This window comes from Stegostoma tigrinum, chromosome 7 (genome assembly GCF_030684315.1).
Source record: "Stegostoma tigrinum isolate sSteTig4 chromosome 7, sSteTig4.hap1, whole genome shotgun sequence".
NCBI classification, from domain to species: Eukaryota; Metazoa; Chordata; class Chondrichthyes; order Orectolobiformes; family Stegostomatidae; genus Stegostoma; species Stegostoma tigrinum.
This window is the reverse complement of record NC_081360.1, coordinates 5737752-5751995: the sequence shown is the minus strand read 5'-3', so window position 1 is coordinate 5751995 and position 14244 is coordinate 5737752. Positions and strand designations below refer to the sequence as shown.

The following is a 14244-nucleotide window of genomic DNA, read 5'->3' as shown; positions in this document are numbered from 1 at the left end:
CTTTTCTTAAGATGTTAGGGGCAGTCATGAGTCCTTTGTTCAAACTACAGTATTGAGAGGTGGCTCCATCTCATTTCACAATGTCGATGATCACAATTTGCTGCACTAATGATAAACTTAAAATTGCCACCATTTTGTTGAGAATGAAGCTGGTCAGCTTACTGCTGCAGAGTTTAATACAATCTGGCAGTAATTGGAAATGATTGAGAAATGAATTCACCCAGGCAGTATTGTACTGTGTTCGAAAACCTGTTATTTCAAAAGCATCCAAGTTAGTTTGGTACAGCGAACCTTTCTGAATGAAATAATAAAGGCAGTTTGTACTTTGCATAAAATGAATCATGAGCAGCTCCATGCCCCTCTTTGGATTATGTGTTGTGGTATTAAACAAAAGTGCCAGTTTTACAATGAAAGTATGGTGTCAGTTTCACAAAATACAGCCACGGTATGATACCATCCAGATGGCTGCACATCATTCAATTTGTCCAGCTTCTTAACCTGCTGAGGACGTTGCTGGCTAGGCTAGCATTTATCACTCATCCTTAATTGCCCGGAAGACTGTTAAGAGTCAGCCACTTTGCTGTGGGTCTGGAGTCACGTAGGCCGGACCAGGTAAGGATGGCAGTTTCCTACCCTAAAGGACACCTGTGAATCGGATGGGTTTTTGCAACAGTCGACTATGGGCTCATGGTCATCATTAGACTCTTCAATTCCAAATTTCTTTAGAATTCAAATTTCACCGTCTACCTTACTAGGGTTCAAACCAGTGTCCCCAGAAGATTATAAAAAGAAACAAAAGAACTGTGAATGCTGTAAATCAGAAACAAAAACAAAGTTGCTGGGAAAGCTTAGCAGGCCTGGCATCACCTGTGAAGGAGAAAACAGAGTTAACGTTTCGGGTCCAGTGACCCTTCCTCAGAACTGATGGTGGCTGGGAAATCGTCAGTTTATATGCAGAAAATAGGGAGGTGGGTGGGGTAGGGAGTAAACAATAGGATAGAGCTCAAAGAGAAAGAAAGATGGTTGGACAGACAAAGGTGTTGCTAACGATCAGGCTGGGAGGGTGAGTAGTTCTTAATGGGGACTTTTAGTGACTAACAACAGGGGGTATGTAATGGCAGACTAAGTGGTAATAAGGCCTGGTGTGTGGGGTGGGGGGCTGGGACATGGGAGAGTTTAGGCCCTAAAATTATTGAACTCAATATTGAGTCCAGAGGGCTGTAGGGCCCCCAAGCAGAAAATGCGGTATTGTTCCTCCAGCTTGTGTTGGGCTTCACAGGAACACTGCAGCAAGCTGAAGACAGAGATGTTGGCCAGGGAGCAGGGTGGTGCATTGAAGTGGCAGGCAACAAGCAATTCAGGGTCTTTTTTGTGAGCAGAATGTAGTGTTCTATGCTTCGTTTCCCCGATGTAGAGGAGACCAGTAGCGAATGCAGCAGGCTAGATTCTGGGAAGAGCAGGTGAAGTGTTGCTTTACCTGTAAGGTATGTTTGTGCCTACGGATAGTGGGGAGGGAGGAGGTAAATGGGCAGGTGTTGCACCTTCACCGGTTAGAGGGGAAAGTGTCATAGGTCTGTGGGGAGGTGTTGGGGCTGAAGGAAATGGGGACCAGGGTGTCCCGAAGGGAACAGTCTCTGTGGAAGGCGGACAAACTCCCTGTTTTCTCCTTCACAGATGTTGCCAGATCTGTTGAGTTTTTCCAGCAACTTTGTTTTTGTTCCCAGAACATTACCTGGTATCTGAGTTAATGAATCAGTGACAATACCACTAGGCTGTTGCTTCCCCTAAAATTCACTGAAGTTGGAAGTGAGCAGAAACAGTTCTGAGTATATAATAGTAATGTGATTAAAGTGTGCTTCACTCATTGATGGGAAGTAAAATATTATACAATTGCATAAGATAATGGCTGAAAGGGCTTCTGTTTGATTTTTATTTTTAATTTGAGTGCTACCGGCTTTGAAATATTCCTTCTGTTTTTTTTTGTGCTAGGACAAGGAATCCCTGCAACAACAACAGTACAGTAACCTAATGCAGATATCTGCTCTACAGTCAAAACTGGATGAAGCTAGACACAGAGTCCCTATTGAAGGATTTTCTGACCAAACTCTAAAGCAGCAATTGCTGAATGAGCGACAAGCTCTCCAGACAAAGGAAGATGAGGTGGGATTGAGAAACAATTTCATTAGGTCCAAAGTAAGACCATTTGTGATCTGTGTTTTAGCATTGTTGTTTTTAGAGATGCTACATTGCTGTTTAGTCAGTTTACTGGGTTTATTGAGGGGTACTTTATAGGTAATTGTACAGTGTTTCTTTGAATCATAGAATCCCTACAGTGTGGAAACAGGCTGTTTGGCCCAACAAGTCCATACCAACTCATTCCCCTATAACCCACCTAATCTACACATCCCTGAACACTACGGGCAATTTAGCATGGCTAATCTACCTAGCCTGCACATCTTTGGACTGTGGGAGGAAACTGGAGCACCCACTGGAAACCCATGCAGACACAGGGAGAATGTGCAAACTCCACGCAGACACTCGCCCAAGGGTGGAATTGAACACAGGTGCCTGGTGCTGTGAGGCAGCACTGCTAACCACTGTGCCACCGCTGGTAACTGTTATTCCACATGGGCAAGGGATATTGGCAAAAACACTTGACTAGGTTATATTTATGATCAGAGATAATGGGAACTGCAGATGCTGGAGAATCCGAGATAACAAAGTATGGGGTTGGATGAACACAGCAGGCCAAGCAGCATCTTAGGAGCACAAAAGCTGACGTTTCGGGCCTCGACCTTTCGTCAGAAAAAGGTGATGGGGAGAGAATTCTGAAATAAATAGGGAGAGAGGGGGAGGCGGACTGAAGATGGATAGAGGAGAAGATAGGTGGAGAGGAGAGTATGGGTGGGGAGGTAGGGAGGGGATAGGTCAGCCCAGGAGGACGGACAGGTCAAGGGGGAGGGATGAGGTCAGAAGGTAGGAAATAGAGCTGTGGCTTGAGGTGGGAGGAGGGGATAGGTGAGAGGAAGAACAGTTTAGGCAGGCTGGGACGAGCTGGGCTGGTTTTGGGATGCAGTGGGGGGAGGGGAGATTTTGAAGCTGGTAAAATCCACATTGATACCATTGGGCTGCAGGGTTCCCAAGCGGAATATGAATTGCTGTTCCTGCAAACTACGGGTGGCATCATTGTGGCACTGCAGGAGGCCCAGGATGGACATGTCGTCTAAGGAATGGGAGGAGGAGTTAAAATGGTTTGCGACTGGGAGGTGCAGTTGTTTACTGCGAACCGAGCATAGGTGTTCTGCAGGTTTCCCCAACGTAGAGGAAGCCACACCGTGTACAGCGAATTCAGTATACCACATTGGCGGATGTAGAACATAGAACATAGAATATAGAACAGTACAGCACAGAACAGGCCCTTCAGCCCACGATGTTGTGCCAACCATTGATCCTCATGTATGCACCCTCAAATTTCTGTTACCATATGCATGTCCAGCAGTCTCTTAAATGACCCCAATGACCCTGCTTCCACAACTGCTGGCAATGCATTCCATGCTCTCACAACTCTCTGTGTAAAGAACCCGCTTCTGACATCCCCTCTATACTTTCCTCCAACCAGCTTAAAACTATGACCCCTCGTGTTAGCCATTTCTGCCCTGGGAAATAGTCTCTGGCTATCAACTCTATCTATGCCTCTCATTATCTTGTATACCTCAATTAGGTCCCCTCTCCTCCTCCTTTTCTCCAATGAAAAAAGTCCGAGCTCAGTCAACCTCTCTTCATAAGATAAGCCCTCCAGTCCAGGCAGCATCCTGGTAAACTTCCTCTGAACCCTCTCCAAAGCATCCACATCTTTCCTGTAATAGGGCGACCAGAACTGGACGCAGTATTCCAAGTGCGGTCTAACCAAAGTTTTATAGAGCTGCAACAAGATCTCATGACTCTTAAACTCAATCCCCCTGTTAATGAAAGCCAAAACACCATATGCTTTCTTAACAACCCTGTCCACTTGGGTGGCCATTTTAAGGGACCTATGTACCTGCACACCAAGATCCCTCTGTTCCTCCACACTGCCAAGAATCCTATCCTTAATCCTGTACTCAGCTTTCAAATTCGACCTTCCAAAATGCATCACCTCACATTTATCCAGGTTGAACTCCATCTGCCACCTCTCAGCCTATCTCTGCATCCTGTCAATGTCCCGCTGCAGCCTACAACAGCCCTCTATACTGTCAACGACACCTCCAACCTTTGTGTCGTCTGCAAACTTGCTGACCCATCCTTCAATCCCCTCATCCAAGTCATTAATAAAAATGACAAACAGTAGAGGCCCAAGGACACAGCCCTGTGGAACACCACTCACCACTGACTTCCAGGCAGAATATTTTCCTTCTACTACCACTCGCTGTCTTCTGTTGGCCAGCCAATTCTGTATCCAGACAGCTAAGTTCCCCTGTATCCCATTCCTCCTGACCTTCTGAATGAGCCTACCATGGGGAACCTTATCAAATGCCTTACTGAAGTCCATATACACCACATCCACAGCTCAACCCTCATCAACTTTTCTAGTCACATCCTCAAAGAATGTGCAGGTGAACATTCTTGGGGCCTAGGATGGGGATGAGGGAAGTGGTTTGGGGGCAGGTGTAGCACTTCCTGTGGTTGTAGGGGAAAGTGCCGGGTGTGGTAGGGTTGGAGGGGTGTGTGGAGCGGACAAGGGAGCCGCGGAGAGAGTGGTCTCTCCGGAAGACAGACAAGGGTGGGGTGGGAAAAATGTCTTTGGTGATGGGGTCAGATTGTCAATGGCGGAAGTGTCAGAGGATGATGCGTTGTGTCCAGAGGTTGGTGGGGTGGTATGTGGACACTAGGGGGATTCTCTTCGAGCAGTTTTGCGAGGACGGGGTGTGAGGGATGAGGTGTGATAAATGCGGGAGACATGGTCGAGGGTGTTCTCAATCACTGCAGGGTGGGGGGATGTTGCAGGCCTTTGAAGAATGAGGACATCTGGGATGTGCGGGAGTGGAATGCCTCATCCTGGGAGCAGATGCGGCAGAGACGCCTCCAAAACCCCCTCAAAAGGATTGGGCAATCTGAAAGTTTCATGTCTGATAGTTTGCAGTGTGTCTGGTATATTGCAAATAAACAAAGATGACTGAAAGCTATTTACGGGAGATTAAGTACAGTGAGCAGGAAAGCATTCTTTCCCACTGGATGAAATCAAAGATCAATAGGTAAAATGGTAAATGAGTGGTATGATGCTTTCAAAGGTGAGTTTTGCGGTACAGCAGCCATGTCCCAATGCAGAGAGGAGTTGCACCCATAGGTGGAACTCTCTGCATGATCAAAGTCGGAGGGTTTAATGTAAAAAAAATCTGATAAATGTCAAATGAAAAATACAGTGGAAAATTAAATGAAATATGAAATGACAGAATAGAATTCAGAAAGGAAATGCGAGGAACAACGTGTATTTGTTGAAAGAAAATTAGATCCACCTTACAGACTTGCTAACAAAACAGAAGGCCAAAGAATTCAAGGTGAAGTTAATGAAAGGTAACTTAAATCTTTCAAAAGTGTACATAAAGTAAAAGGATATCAGATGAAGGGCAAATTAATAAAAGATCATAGGGAAAGCATAGCTGAGATGTTGAGTAAATACTATGACTGTGCACATAAATCCAATGTCACAATATAGAAATTGCATTGGATAAAAGTTAAGATGAGGTCAATAGGAATGTGAGGTGTGTAAGATTGTTTTGAAACAATTTAATTTAGGGTAAATGGAGGAATGAAGGAGTTTGCATGACCTATTTTGAATTCTACTTGACAGCCAGAGTAGAATGGAGTGGTTGCCAAAGGGGATTCCAGGTTGTTTTACTCTAGGAAGGTGCATGTAACTTTTGTAAACCTTTAACAACACCACCTCCCAAATTGCTAACAAAGAAAAATGAGAATAGAATAACAGTTTACATCAAGGAAGCTTAAGAATCTTCCATGCATGTAAATGGCAAACTAGTGGTTGAAATGCATTCAAAACAAGGATGGCGATAAATACTAAGAAATGGAGGGCAAGGCTCGGAATATTTTAGTACTTTTTGTTATGTTTATTCAGAAGCTGCCGACAAAATTTTCACAGACATGGAGATGGTAGAGTTAATAGCTGGGCAATTTTTACTGGAAAGGCTTGTATATTCTTCAAATAGATAAATCACTGAGCCCAATTATAGAGCCATGGAGCTGTACAGCATGGAAACAGACTCTTCAGTCCAACTCGTCCAAGCCAACCAGATACCCTTAATTAATCACATCTCATTTGCCAGCATTTGGCCCATATCCCTCTAACCTGTTCTTATCACATACTGATCCAGATGTCTTTTAAGTTTTGTAATTCTACCAGAGTCCACCACTTCCTCTGGCATCTCATTCCATACGTGCACCACTCTCTACATGAAAAAGTTGCCCCTCAGGTCCATTTTAAACATTGCCCCTCTCACCCTAAAGTTATGCTGTCTAGTTTTGGACTTCACTGCCCTGTGAAAAGATCTCAGTTGGTTTAAATCCCATTTCACTAACGAAGTGCAAGTGAAGAAAGCAGACGGACTTTGCCAGCAGTTTAGAGAGTGATGGACTTACTATCCTAATTCAAGAAAAAATGAAAAACATTTGGAGTGATTTTAGTTAATTAAGGGGATCCAGCATAGATTTACAAGAGACTAATCAAGCATGACTCGTTGAATTGAATTTTTTTGATCGACTAACAGAAAAGGTTGATGAACCAAAAGATGTATTCCTGGAAAGTATTAGTTAATTACTAGTTAATAAAATTTTATCTTGTGGAACAAGAAGTACTATGTTCCAAACAAGACCATTTAATTTGCTGTGACCTGGCTAGGGACTTGTAACTTTTTAGTTTAAAGTAAGGAAAGTTTGGAATCCCAGGAACTTAAGAGAATAATGCCCAAAGAATCCACTGATTTTAAACAAAGAAAATAAACTTTACAAGAATAGAAAGGCTTCTACTCTGGCATCTGGAAGTACTCAAGAAGCTTGATGCTATCCAAGAAAAAACAGCCCACTTGATTGGTACCACATCCACAAGTGTCCATTCCCTCCATCACCAATGCTGAATAACAGCGGTGTGTATTCTCTACAAGATACACTGCAGAAATTCACCAAAGATCGTCAAACAGTACCTTCCAAATCCACAATGACTTCTATGTAGAAGGACAAAAGCAGCAGATAAGTGGGAACAATGCCTTTTGCAAGTTTCCTTTCAAGCCAAACTGATTTGGAAATATATTGCCATTTCTTCATTATCACAGAGTCAATATCCTGGAATTCCCTGACTAATGATATTGTACGTCAACCTACACTGTGACAGATCAAGAAAGCAGCTCATTTGGCAGCTAGAGGTGGGCAAGAAATGCTGGTCAGCCAGGGACGCCCACATGCCATGAATGAATAAAAATAAATTAAAATTAGCTAAATGTAGGTCAACAAACACCACATCAAACAGCAGATGCATCCCTGGCTAGGCCACCAATGGAATACTGTATGCAATTCTGGTTGCCAAATTATCGGGCAGTGATTGCACTTGAGAGTATGGAGAGCAGGTTAACCAGGATGTTTTCTGGAATGGAAAATTTCAGTTATGGGATAGGCTGGGTTTGCTTTATCTATAGCAAAAGAGGCTGAGGCAGGCAAGGGATCCCATTGAGCAATACAAAATTGAGAGGCATGAACAAGGTAGATTGTGAGAATCTTTTCTATGTGGTGGACGTGTCTAAGACCAGGGGACTTAAGCTTAAGGTGAGGAGTAAGAGTTTTAGAGGGGGTCGGAGGAAAACTTTCCTCACCCTGAAGTTAATGGAAACCTGGAATGCACCGCATCAGGTACCGTTGCACTATATAAGTAGCATCTGGTTGAGCACTCAAAATGCCAGGGTGTAATAGGCTATAGGCCAAGTGTAGATAAATAGGATTAGTACAGTCTGGTATTTGTTGTTTGGTAGAGATGTGGTGGGCTGAAGGTCCTGCTTGTATGCTGTGTGACTCTGATTCAAAACAGATTCCACAAATTTCTGAGAAACCTATCCAGATTTCAGTGACTCTGAGTCACCAAACCTCCTCATGATTCTGCCTCCTTCAGAAGGGATATTGAACCTTCACTTTTGAAGATCTAGCCTCTGAAGTTGCTTAAAAACTGCTTCTGACTTGGTTGACCTTAATGATTGTTCACAATTCGAAAGCTCAATCCCTTTTTTCAGTTCTCCAGAATTCTTGGGAATACGTGCGTACAATTTCTGGCATAATTTGAGCTTTTTAGCAAAGATCGTGCTGGTGCTTGTGCTGGCCTTGAATTTCCCTGTGCACTGAGACCCAACCTTGTTGATTTTCTTTTCCAGCTAAGCTGGCTTCTGAGACGGCATTTCACTGCTTTGGTCAGACTGCTTTGTCCACTGTCTGAGCACAGGCACCTCAGCTGAACTGCTGTCAACAACAGCGTAGCTCTCAGCCACACAATCTCTTGAGACTGCATCACAATGCTCCACTCCAGCATTAATCACTGGCACAATTCCAGTTCTCTACCCGCTCTGAGAAAAATCCTGGTGTATGCGGACTGTCGTTAATTGGCTGTATGCAGTTGGGGCAAACAGTGACACATAAGCAGTGTGCAGTCACCTGGTTTGACTTCTCCTTACTGACAAATTGCTTCTGAGTGAATCTTCTAAACACTCCAGCAAGAGCTTGTCCTGTTTCTTGGTAAAATCAAATCTAGAACCCATTGGAACGTTCTGTGCCTTCAATCTGACAATCTTCCCAGACCATTGGCTTTACAGCACACATGGAAACAATGAATGGTATCAACGAGGGGCTCTGTCAGCTTGGATTAACCATTCAGTTTAAGTACAGAAAAAAGAGTTGTAATATTTGGCAGTTCTTTTGGATTGCAGATCAGTTCCCCAAGAATCTGCATTTGAACCACTTTTTTTGATATCTATATATGACTTGGATATTGGAATACAGAGTAAAATTTCAAAGTTTTCTCTTCATTTGAAACTTGGAAGTATAAGTGATGTTGAGGATGATCTAAATCAGTTGTAATAAGGCATTGGCAGAATGCCTTAGATGAATGAGCCAACAAATAACAATTAGGATTCTATGCTGAGAAGTGAAAGTTGATACATTTTGATCGAAGAATAAGGGAGAAACAATCATAAACCTAATGGTACAGTTCACAAGCGTGCAGGAGCAGCAGGACCTGAGAGTGCATGTGCATTAATCTCAAAGGTACTGGGGTTACAATTAGCTAAATTATTTGCAAAGTAGATGGGATATCAGGCTTCATAAGTCAAAATATTAAGCACAAAAGCAAGGAGGTTATGCTGAATCTTTATAAAGCTCTGGTTAAGCCCCAGCTAGAGTATCCAGTATGATTCACCACAACTTATACAGATTGTGAGGATCCTTGAGAAGGTACTGAGGAGATTTACCACATGATGCAAAGAATGGTAGATTTTGGCTACAAAGTTAGAGTGGAGATGCATTTACTGGAAAAGCTTTTTTGACCAAGCAACCCAAGTCAGAAAGTACACTGCACATGTGATCAATGACTACATAAAGGATCATAAAACGGATTAAGACAATTAGAATAACATTTCCTGGAATCTTGCATCCTTTAATTGCTAATCCTCCCTCAACTAGTTCCACTGACAACAGTGATGAGTTGTGTTTGCTTTTGCTGTGTTTGTCACTTTTGTGGGTTTATTGGCTAACTACATGTGGCTGCGCTAACAAGGTGACTAAAGTAATCCATTGGATGCACACTAGGTCCTCTGGGGATGATGAAATGTGCTTTTCAAGATTTTCTATCCTCCATTTGTAACAGTTGCCAGGTATTGTACAAAACGCGTTGGCAAAATAAAATGGATGCATTTCATGGAATTCATTGAGTAAGAAATCTAAACTTGTATAATAATGTCAGGTGGGTGGCTCAATTGGTTTGTAACTGACTTTATTGTGGAATTTATTTTCAAGATCCAAAGCCTTGCGGAACAACTTGATCAATTTCGAGAAAATCTTTTGAATAGAAACGATGAAATGCTTCAGCTGAATCTGCAGTTGGAGATCCAGACAAAGCAGTCAGCAATGACAATCAACCAACTCCATGAGGAGAACATCCGCGTGAAAGTGAGTTACTTGGCAGTGATGTGATTCTCATGAGTTACTGGGGTCAATTTGTGGGGTGATCAGAGTAAAAGTCAGTTGTTAGTGAATAACTGGACGGGAGAATGTGTAGCTAAATCATCTGATCTATCACTTATGTATGATAGTATCCTGGAACTGTTTTTAACAGTGATGCAGTCTGTGCTAATTTATATCAAATATATTTTTCCCCAACCATTCTATTTTTTCAGGAGGACGTAGCTAGTCTCCATCAGCGTTTGGGCCTGGATGCAGATAGCAGCAAAATGCCAGGATTGCAGCTGCCTCAGGCATTGTTGCAGGAGAAGAACCAGGAGATTGATGAACTAAAAGAGCAAATCCTCAAATTACAGCAGGACTTGGAAAACGCTTTAGACTGCAAGGTAATCTATTACTGGAACCATGAGAGCTCTGTTGGACTCCTCAGTTAATGCATTGTATGAAGTTAACAGCTAAGTTTAAGTTAGACAATGTCTTTTAGGTAATTCACTCTATCAATTGAAAGCTTTTCCCCAAACTTTTTTTTTGATTAAATAGCTATTTTGATAACAACAGACAGTGTTTTTGGAGAGAAACACAATTAATAATTCAAGTGGGGGAACCTATTATCAGGAGTGTAAAAAGTGTGAGATTTATCTGCTTTGAACTAATCACAAAGACTGAGAAAAGGTTCACTGGGAAGAAATATCAAATGGGTCGATCTAAGATTGGATGGAAGGCAGGAGAGCTTTACATGGCAAAGCAGAATTTCTACAGTGTGGAAACAGGCCATCCGGCCCAAACGTCTCCCTCCACCCACTCCCAACTCCATCCCTGACACCCTGCATTTTTCATTGCCAACACACCTAATCTACATAAACCCGAACACTATGGACAATTTAACATGGCCAATTCACCTAACCTGCACATCTTTGGACTGTGGGAGGAAAAAACAACACCTGACAGAAACCCATGCAGACATGGGGAGAATGTGCAAACTCCATGCAGACAGTCACTTGAGGGTGGAATCGAACCCAGGTCCCTGGCGCTGTGATTGTGAAGCAGCAGTGCTAATCACTGAGCCACCATGCCACTTGTATTGGTGCAAAGCAAAAGAGAGGGGTAACAGAGCAAGAAACAGATGATGCATCTAGACTAACTCTTAGGGGATTTGTTGTGTTCCAGTTTTCTTCCTAGAAATTTAAATGACAAAAACTGAGAATTTCCAATCTTGTTTTAGCAATTTTGGCAACATCTGTAGAAACAAAAATAGATGTCATGTTTTGAGTCCAATATGACTGTGCAGGTTAGACTTGAAACATCATCTCTGTTTCTTTCTCCATGCTTTGTTTTTATTTTAGTTGATTTACCAGTGTTTGATAGCAGGATTTAAGATCTTCCTTGTTTGTCTTTTTATTTTAGACATTTGAAGCGAAGAACTGTGAAATTGAAGAGCTAAAAATACAGATAGAACAACTTACAATTGAACAGGATAGGTTACGTCAGTCAAAAGAAGAAGAAATTGAGCATCTCATTGAGGTTATAGAGAAACTGCAAGAAGAACTTTCTCTGTTGGGTCCAAATTGCCACGAAGTCAGTGATTCTCAGGAAGACCTTGAAATGTTGGGTTCGGAGGAAGACACCAGGCAAAAGTCAGCACTTTCTTGGGGACTTAACGACAACCTGCAGCAGGAGCTGGCATGTATTGAAGTAGACAGGAGAGCTGCTGGAGACTATAAGGGAACTCTTGCAAGCCATTCCACAGGGCCTCAGAATCAAGCAGCCATGATGGTATCTAAACAAGATTCTCTCCAGATGTTGGATAAAAAAGAGGCTCAGTTCCAAGAAAAAAATGTTGCTTTGCAAATTGATCTTCAAAACTTGCAGGAAGTTAACCGACAGCAGTTGCAGGAAATGGAATCCATGCGCTTACTGAACAGCACCCTTCAGGAGGACAACAGTTTGCTGAAGACCCACCTCTCTCAACGGGATGCTGACATAGCTCTTCTGTCCTCACGTGTCCAAGAGTTGGAAGATGCTGAGGCTGAAAAGCACATATTGCTACAAATGATTGAGAAGCAAAGGCAGGTAGAATTGGAAGAAATGGGTTCTTTACCAACCAAAATAGCAGAGCTTGAACAAGAATTGTCAGACAAGACAACTCAATTCCAAAACAGTTGTAATGAACTACAAGCTTTGCACTGTGACCTTCTGCAACGCGACTGTGTGCTTCAGACCTTGAGACAGAAAGATGCAGATCACCAAGAAGAATTTCAAAGATTGCAGGGTGATCTAGCCAAGTGGAAGGCAATGAATGAAGAATTAAAAGACCACCTGAAGCAATTTGAGAAAGAAAAGGAAGTGGTTGGTATTGATGGGACTTCTCCAAAAATAGAGCTGAAGGAACATCTATTGGTAAGTTGTTACGTATTTACTTCACTTGGAGGTAATGCAACAAACATCTTTTGGCACTTAAAACTTTTGCAGTGAATGATTTGTATAATTGAAAGTGAAAGCACGCGTCTTTTTTTTCTTGTTTTTCTTGGACGGGGAGAATTTGTAATAAGCTTTCATTGGCTAGAAAAAAAAGACTTTAGATTTCATAGTTTGTTCTGAATGCAAGAAAATAGTCACTAACGTGATTGAGGCCTTGTATGTTTTTCCTTCATCATGAAAACTTGAGATAGGTTGCATTTTGTAGTCCAAGGGCGTAAATTAAGGAATCATTATTTGGGAGCATCCTGCAATAGCACAGTCTTGAGGTAAAAGTCTACAAAGTGTTGAAAATGATTCCATGGCTTTTTCTTGGCTAGGAGTTAGTTGATGTTACAAAACAAACAAAGAACAAAGAAAATTACAGCACAGGAACAGGCCCTTTGGCCCTCCAAGCCTGCGCTGATCCAGATCCTCTATCTAAACCTGCCGCCTGTTTTCCAAGGATCTGTATCCCTCTGCTCCCCGCCTATTCATGTATCTGTCTCTTAACTGACATGATCTTGTCCGCCTCTACCACCTCCGCTGGCAACGCATCCAGGCACCCACCACCCTCTGCGTAAAGAACTTTCCACGACTATCTCCCTTAAACTTTTCCCCTTTCACCTTGAAACCGTGACCCCTAGTAATTGAGTCCCCCACTCTGGGAGAAAAAGCTTCTTGCTGTCCACCCTGTCTATACCTCTCATGATTTTGTAGGCTTCAATCAGGTCCTCCCTTAACCTCCGTCTTTCTAATGTAAATAATCCTAATCTACTCAACCTTTCTTCAAAGCTAGTGACCTCCATGCCAGGCAACACCCTGGTAAACCTCCTCTGCACCCTCTCCAAAGCATCCACATCCATTTGGTAATGTGGCGACCAGAACTGTACTGAGTATTCCAAATGTAGTCGAACCAAGGTCCTACACAACTGCCAATTTTTGTACTCAGTACCCTGTCCGATGGATGAAAGCATGCCGTATGTCTTCTTGACCACTCCATCGACCTGCGTGGCCACCTTCAAGGTACACTGGATCTGAACACCCAGATCTCTCTGTGCATCAGCTTTCCCCAGGGCTTTTCCATTTACCGTATAGTTCGCCCTTGAATTGGATCTTCCAAAATGCATCACCTCGCATTTGTTTAGATTGAACTCCATCTGCCATTTATCTGCCCAACTCTCCAATCTATCTATATCCTGCTGTATTCTCCAACAGTCCCCTTCACTATCTGCTACTCCACTAATCTTGGTGTCATCTGCAAACTTGCTAGTCAGACCATCTATACCTTCCTCCAGATCATTAGCTATGAAGAAAGGTTGAGTTGATTAGGATTATTTACATTAGAAAGACGAGGTTGAAGGAGGACCTGATCGAGGCCTACAAAATCATGAGAGGTATAGACAGGGTGGATAGCAAGAAGCTTTTTCTCCCAGAGTGGGGGACTCAATTACTAGGGGTCACGGTTTCAAGGTGAAAAGGGGAAAGTTTAAGGGAGATGTTTGTGGAAAGCTCTTTACACAGAGGTTGGTGGGTGCCTGGAACACGTTGCCAGCGGAGGTGGTAGAGGCGGACAAGATCGCATCATTT

The 14244-nt window shown here is 42.8% G+C and overlaps 1 protein-coding gene across 6 annotated transcripts in view; it reads left to right on the top strand.

Moving 5' to 3' along the window:
• pcnt (pericentrin) overlaps window positions 1–14244 on the top strand; it is a 323443-nt gene that overhangs the window by 195714 nt on the left and 113485 nt on the right. For all 6 annotated transcript variants that reach the window (XM_048534231.2, XM_059647013.1, XM_048534228.2 and 3 more), the window contains 4 exons: window positions 1990–2160; window positions 10036–10188; window positions 10416–10586; window positions 11605–12597. In XM_048534231.2, coding sequence (XP_048390188.2) covers window positions 1990–2160; window positions 10036–10188; window positions 10416–10586; window positions 11605–12597 — 1488 coding nt within the window. The remainder of the gene's footprint in view (window positions 1–1989; window positions 2161–10035; window positions 10189–10415; window positions 10587–11604; window positions 12598–14244) is intronic.